At 34.1% G+C, this 14,999-nt stretch overlaps 2 protein-coding genes across 2 annotated transcripts; one reads left to right on the forward strand and one right to left on the reverse strand.

Moving 5' to 3' along the window:
* The first annotated feature begins 1,887 nt into the window (after positions 1-1,887).
* LOC132602824 (putative lipase YDR444W) lies at positions 1,888-10,988 on the forward strand. The gene is made up of 10 exons (XM_060315608.1): positions 1,888-2,464; positions 6,094-6,161; positions 6,884-6,954; positions 7,561-7,815; positions 8,531-8,694; positions 9,033-9,088; positions 9,369-9,421; positions 9,516-9,621; positions 10,417-10,514; positions 10,711-10,988. The coding sequence occupies exons 1-10, from the start codon at positions 2,130-2,132 to the stop codon at positions 10,780-10,782; spliced, it is 1,278 nt and encodes a 425-aa protein (XP_060171591.1). The 5' UTR covers positions 1,888-2,129; the 3' UTR covers positions 10,783-10,988.
* A 1,708-nt stretch (positions 10,989-12,696) lies between these two features.
* On the reverse strand, positions 12,697-14,442 carry LOC132602825 (stemmadenine O-acetyltransferase-like). Its single transcript, XM_060315609.1, has one exon. It carries the CDS (start codon positions 14,225-14,227, stop codon positions 12,824-12,826), a length of 1,404 nt encoding a protein of 467 aa, XP_060171592.1. The 5' UTR covers positions 14,228-14,442; the 3' UTR covers positions 12,697-12,823.
* Between the last annotated feature and the right edge of the window lie 557 nt (positions 14,443-14,999).

Genomic DNA, 14,999 nt, shown 5'->3' on the forward strand with positions numbered 1-14,999 from the left:
GTATGCTTCCCTTAGCATTGTGTATGCTTTCTGATGATATTGGGGCATTGTGTATGCTTCCCTTAGCATTGTGTATGCTTGCTGACATATTTGGCACATTGTGTATGTTGCCGTGGATTCATAGTGTTGACTAATTCTTTAACTGCCACTTGTGACAGTTTGTAGTGTAAATTGTGTTGAGATATATAATATATTTGATAAACAGTGGTTTGGACCTTGGTTGTTGCTATTATATAATGATATATTCATGTGCATAATATTTTTGTGCTTGTTGTGTGTTTGTATTTTCTAACACTTGTTCCAGGGGTATTTAAAGTGGCGGGTCGAGGATCTTACTGGATTATATTTACATATAGCTCACTCCTTACCTGCATGTCCATGCAGATACTATAGGTGACGACAAAGCTAGTAGTTGACGAGTTTGCTGGAGTTGATCTATTAGTTGAGGTGAGCCGCCACTTTGTTTGTGGAGGCTGCCAAAAGTGTCGTTATCATCTATTTATTAATGTCTTTTCTTTTGGGGTTTTAAACCCGAGTGTTTTGTAATTCTCTTAGATGCTCCATGGTCTAGTGTGAGATTTGGGCAGGAGTAATTGATTAATATTCTGAGACACTAGTTATCCGTAATTAATTATCATATTATTTGGATACTTATTTAAGTTATTAAATACTGTGAATTTATGATTAAGATATGAAAATTTTGGTTCGCCTAGCTGGTGGTGTGTGTTGGGTGCCAGTCACATCTAAGGGGTATTTTGGGACGTGACACTTGTTAATTACTTCAGCAAAATTCTATGTCGAAATTATTCTTTCAAGCGACCAACCAAATGACCTCTAATTAAAATTTCACGTTGGCTGCATGTAGACATACTTTGATGAGTCAATGATGAGTTCTAGTGGCATGCCTACATAAAAAATTAGTTTAAAAGAGGAAAAAATGCCAAATAACAATAGTAAAATAAAGTAAAGTGAAGAATAGGCACTGTATATGGAGACACGAGTTGCAATTTAATGATTACAATTACACTATACATCAAGCACGTCTCAATATTATCAGAAGTTTGCTGGTCTTTTTCTTCTTTTTTTCATTTAAATCCACCCACCAAAAAAAAAAAAAAAAAAACATTTGACGAACCAAATTTGGTAATAAATTTCTCGTTGGCTTATAAGTTAATGATATCAACGATTAGATTAGTATACAAAATAAAAATATTATTATATATAATATAAATTGACACCGATATTATCAATAAAATCAGCTAGTAGGCATCTCTGCCTATTAGCATATTAAATTAAAATCATCCATCATCACTAAAGTGTAATGAAAAGAGAAAAAAGACAAGAAAGGAAATAAACTCCATAATTTGTCACAAACATAATCCTTACAAATTAGTCCATAATGATCTTTTTAAAAAAGGCAATTAACTCCATTTGATTTATCACAATCATAATCCATACAAATTATCCAATGTAATGATTATCCCTTTCGCTATTTGCATTTATATATCGCTTTGAATTTCTTAGCCTTATTTGACCTTTTTTTATATTTTTTATTGAGCCGAGGGTATTTCGGAAACAGCCGTTCTACCTTAATAGGAGTAAGGTCTGCATACTCTACCCTCCCCAGACTCTACGATGTGAGATTCCACTGGGTTGTTGTTGTTGTTGTTGTTGTAACGATTATCCTTTTCAAAAAAAGCAATAAACTCCATTTAATTTCTCACAAACATAATCCTTACAAATTAGTCCACACTCCACAATGATCTTTTTAAAAAAAGGCAATAAACTCCATTTAATTTATCTCAATCATAAATCCATACAAATTATCCACTTTAATAATAATAAAAAAAAATTAAATGACAATAAACTCCATTTAATTTCTCACAAACATAATCCTTACAAACTAGTCCAATCAAAATCATCCTTTTTCCCTTCAACTGCCATAATTCCTCTTCACCATCAAATTCTCTCAATAAAAATGTTCCTTTTTATTTCTCAATCAATAATTCAACACCTTGACTTGTTAAAATCCTCATAATTTTTGCTACAAAATCCATATTTTCACACTTTTAATCCAAAAAGTACCATTTCTTGATGCCCATTTATTTATTTTTCTTAATCTTTCACTTATGATCACCAAAATTAAGCAACCCTTTAAGCCCAAGATCCCAATAATTTCAATCCCACAATTTTCTAACTCATTTTTGAAGTTTTCTATAAAGTCAAAATCAAGATTTGACCAAAAGAGTGGCAATAATTGTAGGTTATTGTGGGTTGATGAAAGTGGAAAAATGGAATTGTTGAGAAAATTAAGCAGAGGGTGTTTTAGGAATAGTTTAAAAAAAAGTCAGAAGGTTGAAATTGAGTCAGTTAATGATGGTGAAGATGTGTTTGATGCTGCTTCTGCTAAGGCTAAGTTGCAGCCTGAACATCTTGTTGTTATGGTTAATGGTCTCATTGGGAGGTAAAAAGATTGGATTTTTATTTTCATTTACTATCAGTTTGATGTCTTTGAGGATATGTTTGTGTTTGTTAATGTTGTAATACTATGTGGTTGTTATAGGAATTTGTTAAATTGTGAAATAGTACTCGCTCCGTCCCCCGTTTATGTGAATGTGTTGACTGAGCACATAGTTTAAGAAAGTAAGAGTTTTGGCTCTTGTGGTTTTAAGTTAAAGATATGTATAATGTACGAAAATTGCCCTTTAATCTTGTGGTTATAAACATGCCACGTGGGATGTTAAAATTAAAGAGTTTCCAAATGAGGAAAGACGCACTCTTTTTGAAACAGACTAAAAAAGAAAGTGGGAAAATCAATTAAAGAGTTGCCAAATTAGGAAACAGACACTCTTTTTTAAACAGACTAAAAAGGAAGGTGGGAAAATCAAGAGTTGCTAGTTTTCTGGCTCGGTTTTGAGTTTCTCCTTAAAGTCAAAATCAAGATTTGACCAAAAGGGTGGCAATATTTGTACGTTGTTGTGGGGTTGATGAAAGTGGAAAAATGGAATTATTGAGAAAATTAAGCAGAGGGTGTTTTAGGAATAGTTTAAAAAAAGGTTAAAAGGTTGAAATTGAGTCAGGTAATGATGGTGAAGATGTGTTTGATGCTGCTTCTGCGAAAGAAAATTAGCAGCCTGAACCTCTTGTTGTTATGGTCAATGGTCTTATTGGGAGGTAAAAAGATTCATTTTCATTTGCTCTCAAGTTGATGTCTTTGAGGATATGTTTGTGTTTATTAATGTTGTCATACTATGTGGTTGTTATTTTTGTTAAATTGTGCAATAGTATGATTTTGACTAGGGGTGTAAAATGGGCGGGTTGTGCTGAATTTGGGCGGGTCAGAATGGGATGAGTTGCCAAAAATTACTTGAGCTGAAATGGGCTAAAAAGCGGATCATAACCCAACTCGCTCAATTCTTGTTTTCATGGTCAATGATCTCATTGGGAGGTAAAAAGATCGAATTTTTTTCATGTTCTCTGAGTTTATGAAGTGGGATTAGGGAGCATGTTGATGTCTTTGAGGATATGTTTGTCTTTATTAATGTAGTATTACAGGAATTAGCTAAATTGTGAAATACTCCATCCATTTGTTTGTCTTAGTTTGACTCGGCACAGAGTTTAAGAAAATGAAAAAGACTTTCGAATCTTGTGGTTTTAAATATGTCAATTAGGATATTGAGTGTAAAAAGTTACTAAATATAGAAAGTGACATTTTTTTGAAACAGACTAAAAAGGAAAGTAAGACAACAAATTGAAACTGAGGAAGTAGTATGATTTTGAGTTTTGACATATGTGATTTTCTTGATTCTTTTGTTTTGGTATCATTGTTTGCATTTGTATGAAGGATTTTAGTGAAAATGATGGTTGGCTGGAACTAAAGTTTCTATCTTTGCCACCATTTTTTTTTTTTTCTCTTTGGTACTTAATAACATGTTGTAGTGCCATTATTGCTATAGGGAGCATGTTGATGTCTATATGGATATGTTTGTTTTTATTAATGTAGTAATACTATGTGGTTATTATAGGAGACTTCGTTAAATTGTGATTTTGGCATAGGTGATTTTCTTGAATCCTTTGTGTTGGCATCGTTTAGCCTTTGTATTAAGGATTTTAGAGGCAATGATGGTTAGCTGGAACTATAGTTTCTTTCTTTTTCCTCTTTTTTTTGTTTCTCTTTGGCATTTAAATACATATTTTAGTGCCATTTGTGCTGAAGTGTATCTTTTCTATTACAAAAATAAAAAGAGGATTGTATTCATTGGGAGGTAAAAAGAAGTGGGATTGGAAGCATGTTGATATCTTTGTAGATATGTTTGTGATTATTAATGCAGTAATACTATGTGGTTGTTATCGGAATTTGTTAACTTGTGAAATATGATTTTGACATAGGTGATTTTCTTGAATCTTTTGTTTTGGCATAATTGTTTTCAGTTCTTTTAAGGATTTTGGTGAGAATGATAGTTAGGTGGAACTAAAGTTTCTTTCTTTTTTCCCAATTTTGTTTCTCTTTGATACTTAAATGCATGTTCTAGTGATACATGTTGAAGTGTATCTTTTTTATTAAAAAAAAATTGTGGTGATAATAACGGGCTCATTTGGGTTTGGTAAGCTCTGAATGGTGGTTGATATAGAGAGATAAGAAATGGTTGTACTGAAACATCATTAAGAAGCATATTTTTGGATCAGAAATTGAAGGACATGACACATGCATTTGAACTTTGTAGTGGTAGATATCATATTTGAGAAGGAGGATTTGATATTTAGCTTTCTGGAAGAAAGTGTTGGTTCATAACAGTGTTACCTTATACTTACGTTTTTTTTTAATGACGTAAGAGGATTTCATCAGAAGGCATCAAGAAGATGCATAACAAAAAAGGATACAATCAAAAGAGTGAGTCTGCTCATGTACAAAAAACTTTGTTAAAACTAAAGAGAAGACACAATCCAAAAATTGATCACAACTAGTTACAGGGGTCTAATTGAACCAAGTAAAAAGATTAAGTAAACACTTAGCCTTAAGGGCATGATTTGGAGTAGATGTCCCGTCAAAGCTCTTATTGTAAATGCCATTTCATTACCATGCTCTTATTGTATAATCTGTCCCAAAAGAAAATTCTGCATTTGCCAGGAAGCTAGTTTTTTCTCAAATTTCTCTACCAGTCTACCGCACAAGTCCATATTTCTGCAGACTTGAATCTTGCCCGCAATGGTAGACCCAGATATGTTGCGGGAAAAGATCCCACACTATATCCCATTAGCTCTGCGAGCTCCTTCAAGTTAGAGACTGCAACTGGATATATAATACTCTTGAACCTGTTCATATACAGTCCAGAAATAGCTTCAAAGATCAAGAGTGTCATGTTGAGATATAGGACTTGAGTTTTTTTAGCTTCACATATAAGGGTGCCTACCCCACAAAGGTAGGGGTAAGGTCTGTGTACACTGCACCCTCCCCAGACCCCACTTGTGGGATTATAATCGGTATGTTGTTGTTCTGTACCGAAGATAAGGGTATCATCTGCCTAAGGCAGATGACAGATATATATTGAGTTTCCAATTGTGTTTCCCACTTTAAAACCCTCCAACCAGTGCAGTTGGTTGGCTTTATCAAGCATTTGGATGAGGCCTTCCATATCCAAAATAAATAGAAAGGGGGAGAGGGGATCTCCGTGCCTTAGTCCTTTTTATGGCGAAAATAAACCAGCAGGGCCACCGTACTTTCTGTATAATTAAAGCTTAAAAAGAAGTAATGGTGTGAAATATGATGTATTGATGGCTTTTGCAACAATATCTTTGGACTTCCATACAGAGAGTCCATGTTATAATATATAACTGCAAAAATTTCAGAAGACAATAAGAAATGGAATAAACAAGCAAAAAAGATCAACCAAAGTTGTAAATGTAACTTAGAAAATTTAGAAAAAAGCATCAGTTTTTTAATTTGAATTTGAGGGATAATGTTTGATTAATTGACACTTAGTTGTCATGCCATTTCTTACAAGTGCTGAAATTAGAGTGTAATAGGAAACCAAGAAAATCTTATAAGAACACTTACGCAAATTTTTGAATAGTTTATTTCTGCTGCCTTTGCAGTTCTGCAGATTGGAGATATGCCGCTGAGCAATTTGTCAAAAGGCTCCCTGATAAAATTGTTGTTCACTGTAAGTTCAACTTTAATGATAATCAATTTCATACGCAGTCCATCTGACTGTTATTTATTTGCGTGGATGCATCTTATCCTGTACAAATATTTGATACTTTAGGTCTACTACTTAGATGAAATGCATATGGAATGTTTGTTGGAACTTTTGAAAAGTTTGTCCCGGTGATCTCATGAATAGGGTATTAGGCATCGTTGCGGATAATATGTAAGTTCCTTGGTCAGTATAATTTGGCAATTAAGTGGGGACTTTTGATATGAATCTCAGGGTAAATGTGAAGTTGGAATTTATCAATTGGTTTGCATAAGTTACAGTTGGACTGTATCACTTTATGTTGTGACAAACTAGTAGGTTATGCATATAGCTTACATCTTGCTATATCGGAGATCTACATTAGAAACATTGGTACACATTACCAATATTATCTTTCCATCTTGTTGGGGTGATAGGTAAAATCTTCAGAAAATAGCCCATAAAGCGAAAACACTAGTTAGCGCATAAGTGTCTGCATTGCTGCTTAAGTGAGGCAAATTTCACATCCTGCATTGAAGTAAATTTTAAGGCTTAAGTACAGCTCAATTGTGCCTTTGATAATACTATCCAAGATTTTCATTTTTCTTCCTTTCTATGTAGTTTGTGATGGCGATTGATCGTTGCATATCTTAGCCATTGAGATGAACTAAAGTTGTTTGAACTGACGATAAGACCTTGTGACTTACCAGGTAGTGAGCGCAATTCTTCTAGGTTGACCTTTGATGGTGTTGACCAGATGGGCGAGAGACTTGCAAAAGAGGTACTTCGCTAATGGCTTTCTGATATTTATAGGTTCTTACTACTTACGAGAGAAAATGACAAAAATAGTCCCTTATGTTTGGGAAGGTTCAAAATGGTCCCTAAAGTATGCTCTGGACAATTTTGTTCCTTTAAGTTTGTCAAAAGTTAGCACTTTGTTAAATATTTTACGGACTATGTCCGATAGATTTGAGATCTGTGAAAAGAAAAGGATTTAGCAGGAACTCACATTTGGAGGTATATGTTTTTGCTATTTTTGGTCCTTTTCTAGAGTTTGGTGTGTTTTTTTCGATGCAATTTTTGTTATTTTTGGTCTATTATGTATTGTCTAATATAGTTTTTTGTGTTGCAGTTTCTAGGATTTGATGGGACCACAGTTCCTGTCAAAATCTAACAGACAAAGTTCGTTAAATGTTTGACGGAGACCAAAAGTGTCAATTTTTGACAAACTTAAAGGACCAATACCGGGACTATTTTGAACCTACCCCCAAATATAAGGACCATTTTTGTCATTTTGTCGTTCTTAGGGAATGTATACTGTTTTAGCATAAGTCTGTTAGAATAAGTAATTTGAGGCTTGGAAAAAACCTGCTGCTTTATAGTGCAGGTGGTGGATGTGATCAAACGGTGGCCTGGGGTGCGCAAGATCTCTTTTGTTGCTCACTCCTTGGGTGGCCTCGTAGCAAGATATGCTATTGGGAGGCTGTACGAACGTCCAACGAAAACAGAAATAGTTGATCTTAATGGCTCCTGCCTAATCAGGGAAGGGAATGTGTCTTTTGAAGAAACTGTTGCTGGATTGGAACCTGTGAACTTCATAACAGTTGCAACCCCGCATCTGGGCTCAAGAGGGCATAAGCAGGTAATTCCACTATCTCACAGTTTCTTGAATGGTTGATTTTTTCTGTAACCTTAGCTATTACTCCTTCCGTCCCAATTTATATGAAGGTGTTTGACTAGGCACGGAGTATAAGAATGAAAGGAAGACTTTTGAAACTTGTGGTCGAAAACAAGCCATAGATATTTGTGTCCTATAAATCATCTCATTAAGGGTAAAATAGACATTTTAATTGTTACTAAATATAGAAATGTGTCATTCTTTATAGGACTGACTAAAAAGGAAAGAGTCACATAAATTGAGATAGAGGGAGTACTATCTGGATTTCGAACTTCATTGTTGTGATTCCACTTCAAATGCTTAATTACTGAAAATGCAGTTCAGTTAGGCAAAGCATAGGCAGCTATTAGAAGCTTCACATAAGGAAATATGTATGCGGCTTCCATTTTCAAGTTTTATTCTTGGGACTAGTGGATATTAGTTGTTCATTTAACTTTTTCTGATTGCTCCCATTTTTACCGACTAAATTACTAAAGCAAGCAACTTCATTAGAGAAGGATGATCACCATCTTTTCTGGTTATTTTTCTTTTTGTTTTGTTGGAGGGGGGTGGAATCGCTTCGGTAACAAGAAAAAAAATTGTCTTCGTCCTTCCTTTGCGAGCATACCTGTCTTTATTTTTTACCTTGAAAGACTATACTAATTGTGCTTCTCTTTGTAATTTTTCTCTTTTCATCTAGCTGCCACTTCTCTGCGGTCTCCCTTTGCTGGAGAAAGGGGCATCACAAACTGCTCACTGGATTGTCGGGAGATCTGGAAAGCATCTATTCCTCACTGATAAAGATAATGGGAAGCCTCCTCTTCTCCTTAGGATGGTCAATGATTCAGATGATCTCAAGTTCATGTCAGTACAACTTTAATACTCCCTCTGTTTCAATTTGTTCGTCTTACTTTCCTTTTTAGTTCAAAAACAATGCCTCTTTCCTTATTTGACAACTCTTTAATTTCAACATCCCACATGACATGTTTAAGACCACAAGATTAAAGGGCATTTTAGTACATTATACATATCTTTAGCTTAAGACACAAAGATTCAATTCAAAAGGATTCTTCACTTTCTTAGACTTCGTCTCCAGTCAAACTAAGACAAACAAATTGAAACGCAGGGAGTAATTTTTTTTCTCTATTAGAGGAAGTGGCAAATGCATTATCTTGTAACATTGTCTTTGGCTTTCTGTATAGGTCAGGATTACGCTCATTTAAGCGTCGAGTGGCATATGCAAACGCAAACTATGACCGTATCCTATGAGTTCAATTTTGCTTTTCAGGCCTCTTTATAATTTATATGCGTTAAATACACAAATACAGCTCGTATAGTCTGAACTTTTTCTGATTGGAAACCTCCCAATAGTTAATATATAGGCTAGTAAAACTAGAACCCTTTGTCTTAACCTTTTTCTAGGGCTATTTGGTTCTACGTACCATGTGGAGACTGTAGTACCAGCTTCTACATGACATATGATTATATGGAATTTACTGGAACCGGAATTATTTTTTTATCTTTAACTCATCTCTAAGATGTTGTTGGATGGAGAACATCGTCAATCCGCCGTCAGAATGAACTTCCAAAGGTTGATATTCAGTTGACTGATCTTCATTATCTATTAAGAGTATTAATTTGTTCTTCTTGTATATGTAAATGGGTTTCTTTTCATGCTTCTCCAGTCTAACCTTCAAATAAAGGATCAGAAATACCCACATATCGTAAATGTTGAGAAGGTTTACGATAAAGTATCTTCACTGGAAGCGAAGAAAATGGATGATTTAGAAGGTTTGTAAACCCTTTACTTCTATTTTTGAAGCATGCCCCAGCCCCCACTCAAAAGAAATTAAATGAACATAAAGTAATCATAATAACAAAAACTTACTCCATCTTTTACTTTAACTCTAGTTAACACGTGCATCACACGTTTTCGGTACTAAAGGTTATGATATATATTATTTCTTATTGGAGATCAGTAATGCTTTCTAGTCCCACAGGCAGAAAAATTGTTTGATATCATCGCTTAAGTTATCCTTTAATAGTATTATTTCATTTAAAAAAAAAACTTCAGAAGTAAATCCTGATATGCACAGAATTTTGAGCAGTAGGATGCCAGCAACGCTCTTTTAATCTATTTTAACTTCTTAAAATACTTTATATTGAAAATTTTCCAATTAGAATTACTCGTTAAATTGATAATAAAACTTTGGAAACTGAGGTCCTTTCGACTGTTTTCTGGACTATCCTTCATTTGTTCATATATAAGAATAGTAATAATGCAGATTGTTTGTGATAGTCAATCTATTTAGTCCTTTATTTATTCTTCAGACAGATTAATGTAATTAATAGCAAAATTAGGTCATAAGGCTATTCATTCTTTTGGCATGATGCTCCCAGAGATTTTAGAAGAGGACTTCGTTGATTTACTAGCATCTTATTGACAAATAGTACATTTTATTCAGTATTCAACTCTTCTTTTGTCCTTCCTTTTTCTTCTTTCGGTAATAGTCTGGTATTTTTTTATTTGCTGCACGACTTTTGCGTCATCGGGGTTGTCATAGAACCTTTCTTTTGCCTATATAGAGGAGATGATTGAAGGCCTTACGCAAGTGCCATGGGAACGAATTGATGTTAGCTTTCATGAAAGCAGACAACGATATGTTGCACACAATACTATCCAGGCAAGCTTTAGGTTCATTATTGTGGCTGATACTTTCTATAGTCAAGCAACATGTACTATAACATATATTTTTCCTCATACTTTGGCGTGTTAAACACCCCTTAGCAACTAAAATGTGAATTTTGTATCATTGTCTTCTTGAAATCTCTTTCTAGTGTTCTATTGTGCTTATTATTATTATTTTTTGTTTAATTTAGGTGAAGACCTATTGGCTAAATTCAGATGGCGCAGATGTGATTGAACATATGATAGATAATTTCCATCTCTAAGTTTCTGTCATCGAGGATTGGCTGTCTTTGTGATGACTCCTTTAACTTATCAGTAACACCTACGGTACTCCATTTGCTAAGTCGTAGTCACAAGCATAGCCACGAAATTGGTGTCTTGTATGTATATCATGTGTGAATGTATCTTCAAGAACCTCACAAGATTTTCATTGATCAGAATTTTTGCAATATATTTTCTCATTTTCTTTCGTTTGCACTTTATTTTGCCTTTCGCCATTGACATTGTTATTGGCGAGATCAATGGTGAGTTTAACCTCCACAAAGGTACCTTCTCCTATTGTTCTTCCAAAGCTGATACTTCCCTATCATGTTTGAGTTCTACAAAGAAGTCATATTCTCATTGTTATTGTTTTATGTTTCAAAGGACTCTTGTGGATTGAGGCATTCTTCTTGTTGTTGATCGATGTTGTATGCTCTATATGAAAACTGTTTGGTATGAGGTGTTTTTGTTGTTGATGTTGTATGTGCTTTATATAAAAGCCTGCTTGGCATCAAGGCGTTTATTGTTCTTAGGCGTTTTTATTGTTGTTGTTGTCGACGTTGTGTGCTATATATAAATAATTTGCTTGTGAACGGTGCTTTCTCTTGTTTAATCATATTGAGGTCTAGGGAGAATTTGAATTATGTGGTGAACTTTGAATGAATCAAAGACATTAACATGGTGGTTGGCTAGTAGTTGAAATTGTGGAGAGAATGGCTGGCGAGACTTTGTAATTTTTTTCTTCAGACTTTTTAATGTTTCTGAAGTGAGATACGCAGTTATTTTTGGATCAAAACGGCCAGTAGTTAGTAGTAAAAATACTTGCTTGGCTGAAGGCTTCCTAATGCATCGCGGTGCTGACAAATAACCAACCCGCTATAAATAGGAAGGTATAGTAATACTATGAGTGAGTGGCATGCATGCTATAGTTATAGTTATTAAAGTCTTTCGACAGCGTCTCAGTTTCAGAATTCTCAAAGCAATGTTAACTTTTCTGAAAAGAAAATTTGGGGCTTGTCTGATTGTGTGGTCTATAATTAGGCATGTCTTGATTTGTGTACATAGATTAAAACAAACTAATATTTCCATTTAGAGTGCCCATTAATCTTGAATATAATACGGATGCGTGGCAAACTAATGAAAAAGAGAACGTATCCGGTACTTATATTAGAGTCTGATTAAATCTAACTTCGGCATCGAAAATCTCAAAGATTGGGTTAAGCGCTTCCTAATAAAAGTTAAAACATATAAGGAGGAGATGGGTTAGTGTAAAGTTAAAAGTGTCCCAAATTAAATAAGCAATATGTACAAAAACATCCGTTTTCTCTTTTTGGTTCTATATATGGGGTGGATATCCTTTGAGATCCGACTAGTTCGAATTCGTGTCGGAAACTCTCACTTTGAGAGTAAAGCATTTCGTACCTAGACGACTTCATTTTTACAACTCAGACTCAAGATCTACGTGCGTTTCGCATCTGCAGGAACAACATACTAATTGTTTGTGTCATTGTACGAGTTAGTCATTTTTTTTTTAAAAAAAAGTAAGTCTTATTTATATTTGTTTTAGACATTTTTTATTTTGTTTATTTATGTACTTTGACCAGGATAGCCAATGCATAAATTTTATAGAATATTGACATTATTGTACTATACTATACTATACTATACTATTATACAAACCTTACAACCAAAACTAAACCAACATGCATATTTCTTACCTAATTTCCTTGAGGAAAGTGACAAATTTGGAGAATACCCCCTCTAACCATTATTATATATTTATATTACATTGTCCTGCTTACCCACCACTAATATATTTAACTTATTTATTTCTACAAATTAGACTAATATAGACAAAAGACATATTTTAACTTTCCATGTGGATAAATAGCAAAACAAATGAGAAAGAAAACAGATGAACTTTAACAATGATTCATATATTCAATCTGAATGTTGACTTGCATAATCACCAATCCATATCTTGATTTGTAAAAGATCAACTTCAATTAGGGTGACAGCTTATTAGACAAAATAAAAAGCTTATTAACTTGCATCTAATGAAGTAAAATCTTGTAACTCCTCGTCCAATTCAAACAATGCCATTTCTTGATCAGCCATAACAACCCAAGCTTCAATTCCACCAGGAAATTTTACAGAATCCAATAAAACAATATTATCTTTTACCCCAATAATTGCGACAATAGTCAAAATAGACTCACCCCATCCAAAGTTTGCTTCGTTAATTGGAAAATTACACCAACTTACAATTCTTAATACTTGAACGTTATCCCCTTGACTCATAATCAATGTTCCAACTTGGTTAAAATTACTCTTAACAAACTCAAAACCATTCTCTCCATGAATATTCTCCACGTAATTACCATCAATTCTCCCAATTGCAGTCTTTATTTTCCCAACCAAAGAAAACCAATTATTGTCCACATTTGCTATAGCACTTGCAACTAAGAAAAAGTTACCAAATGAATTTTTAGGCAAGGGTGGAACTATCCTTTGTCTTATATTCACTGGGATAGCTGCAACAGTGCTACACCCTTTTGCAGCCATGAAACATTTCCATAACAAAGCTTTAATTACTTCTACACGCGTCGCATTTTCATTGTAACCATCATTAATCAACTTACCCTTCATTTTAGCTATATTTGAAGCAGTAAAAACGAATCTTTTTACTGCTAGCTTTTCAGGTACTGGCTGAATCGCTACAAACTTTTCATCTGGCGTGTCATCAGATGTCCCTCTTGAAGGAAAAATTGTCGATAAAGAGATGAAAATAGAGTCTTTTCTTACCTTGTTGTTGGCTATGTCGCTCGAACTCTTCAAAATTGCCGACAGATACATATCGGATCCTCCAAAAGTAGTCGGGTGCGGCAACGTTTGGGGAGAGTCTATGCAACATTTGTTGCTTATTAATCCTTCACTTGCATTGCACCAATTCTTGATGAATGTGCAAAGGCTAGAACCATCACTAATTTTATGTGAAATGGAGATACTAATTGCTATGCCACCACAATTAAATAAGTTGACTTGAATGGCTAAAAGTTCTTGAAAATTTGATGTGGTGCCATCTGAATTATAAGGTGTCAGTTGGACCAGTTCATTGGCATTTGGATTCTTGATGATGTCTAAAAGTGAAGTATCCACTTGGGATTCTTGATAGTAAGCTCCTTCATCATTGCAATCAATTGAATAGTGGGATTTCATTCTTCCAGCCAAAGGGTAAAATTGAGTTAAAGTTTGTGAAAGTGAAGTCTTTAAGTGGTTGCATATTTGTGGTTGTGTGATGGTTTCACTCTTTTTGTAGAACAAAATGAGTGGAATTGAAGAATGAGGAATTATTTCATCTATGAAAGAGATTTTGTGGTCTCTAAGTTCATGTGGAGTTGGAGATGATGGCTTGATAAGCTCTTCACAAATCTTGGAAATTTTCATTTTTCTTCTTGAGAATATAAGAGAAGAATGTAGCTTGTTTCTCGCTTATATAAGTGACCTACTCTAACTTCGACACACTGAAAGTGTAAAATATTCAAGAAAAATGGCGGATAATGACTCATAACATGTGAAATTAGTGACCTGAAAAATAAGACAGCAACCTTCTGTAGCCGGTTAAATTGCGTTGATAGTGTAAATGTTTCATTTTTTTTTTTTTTTGAACATGTAGGAGAAGAATTTAGCTTGTTTCTGGCTTATATAAGTGGCCGAGTTTAGCTTCTATATGCTGATAGTGTACAATTTAAAAAAAAATGGTGGATACTTGCTCATAACAAGTGGAATTAGTAATCCAGAAAATACGGCAGTAACCTTCGACAATAAGTTAAATTGCATTGACAGTGTAAAATTTCATTATAATGTCGGTGGATATAAGTTAAATCCTAACTGAATAAGATGTTAAACTAAGATTTATATTCAGCAGTTTCTAGTAAAACAAAGTCTTCTCTTGAACATGTAAGAGAAGAATGTAGCTTGTTTCTTGCTTATATAGCTGACTGAGTTTAACTTGTATACACTGACAGTGTAAATTTTTTTAAGACAATGGTAGATAGTACTCATAACAAGTGGAATTAGTAATCTGGAAAATAAAGCAGTAATTTTCTACAGCAGGTTAAATTACACTAATAGTGTAAAAAGTTTCGGGAATCTTTTCATGTGACAAGGAATTTTCTTTTTCCATGAGGAGACAAATACTACAAGGACCACTGCAAAT

Source organism: Lycium barbarum, chromosome 7 (genome assembly GCF_019175385.1).
Source record: "Lycium barbarum isolate Lr01 chromosome 7, ASM1917538v2, whole genome shotgun sequence".
In the NCBI taxonomy this organism is placed as follows: Eukaryota; Viridiplantae; Streptophyta; class Magnoliopsida; order Solanales; family Solanaceae; genus Lycium; species Lycium barbarum.

Excerpts from the sequence above, each read along its gene's own strand:
- LOC132602824 (XM_060315608.1), top strand. The coding sequence starts at position 2,130 with ATGATCACCAAAATTAAGCAACCCTTTAAGCCCAAGATCCCAATAATT. Across the intron at positions 9,422-9,515 it reads GTCAGAATGAACTTCCAAAG|TCTAACCTTCAAATAAAGGA; the intron begins GTTGATATTCAG and ends ATGCTTCTCCAG. Across the intron at positions 9,622-10,416 it reads GAAAATGGATGATTTAGAAG|AGGAGATGATTGAAGGCCTT; the intron begins GTTTGTAAACCC and ends TTGCCTATATAG.
- LOC132602825 (XM_060315609.1), bottom strand. The coding sequence starts at position 14,227 with ATGAAAATTTCCAAGATTTGTGAAGAGCTTATCAAGCCATCATCTCCA.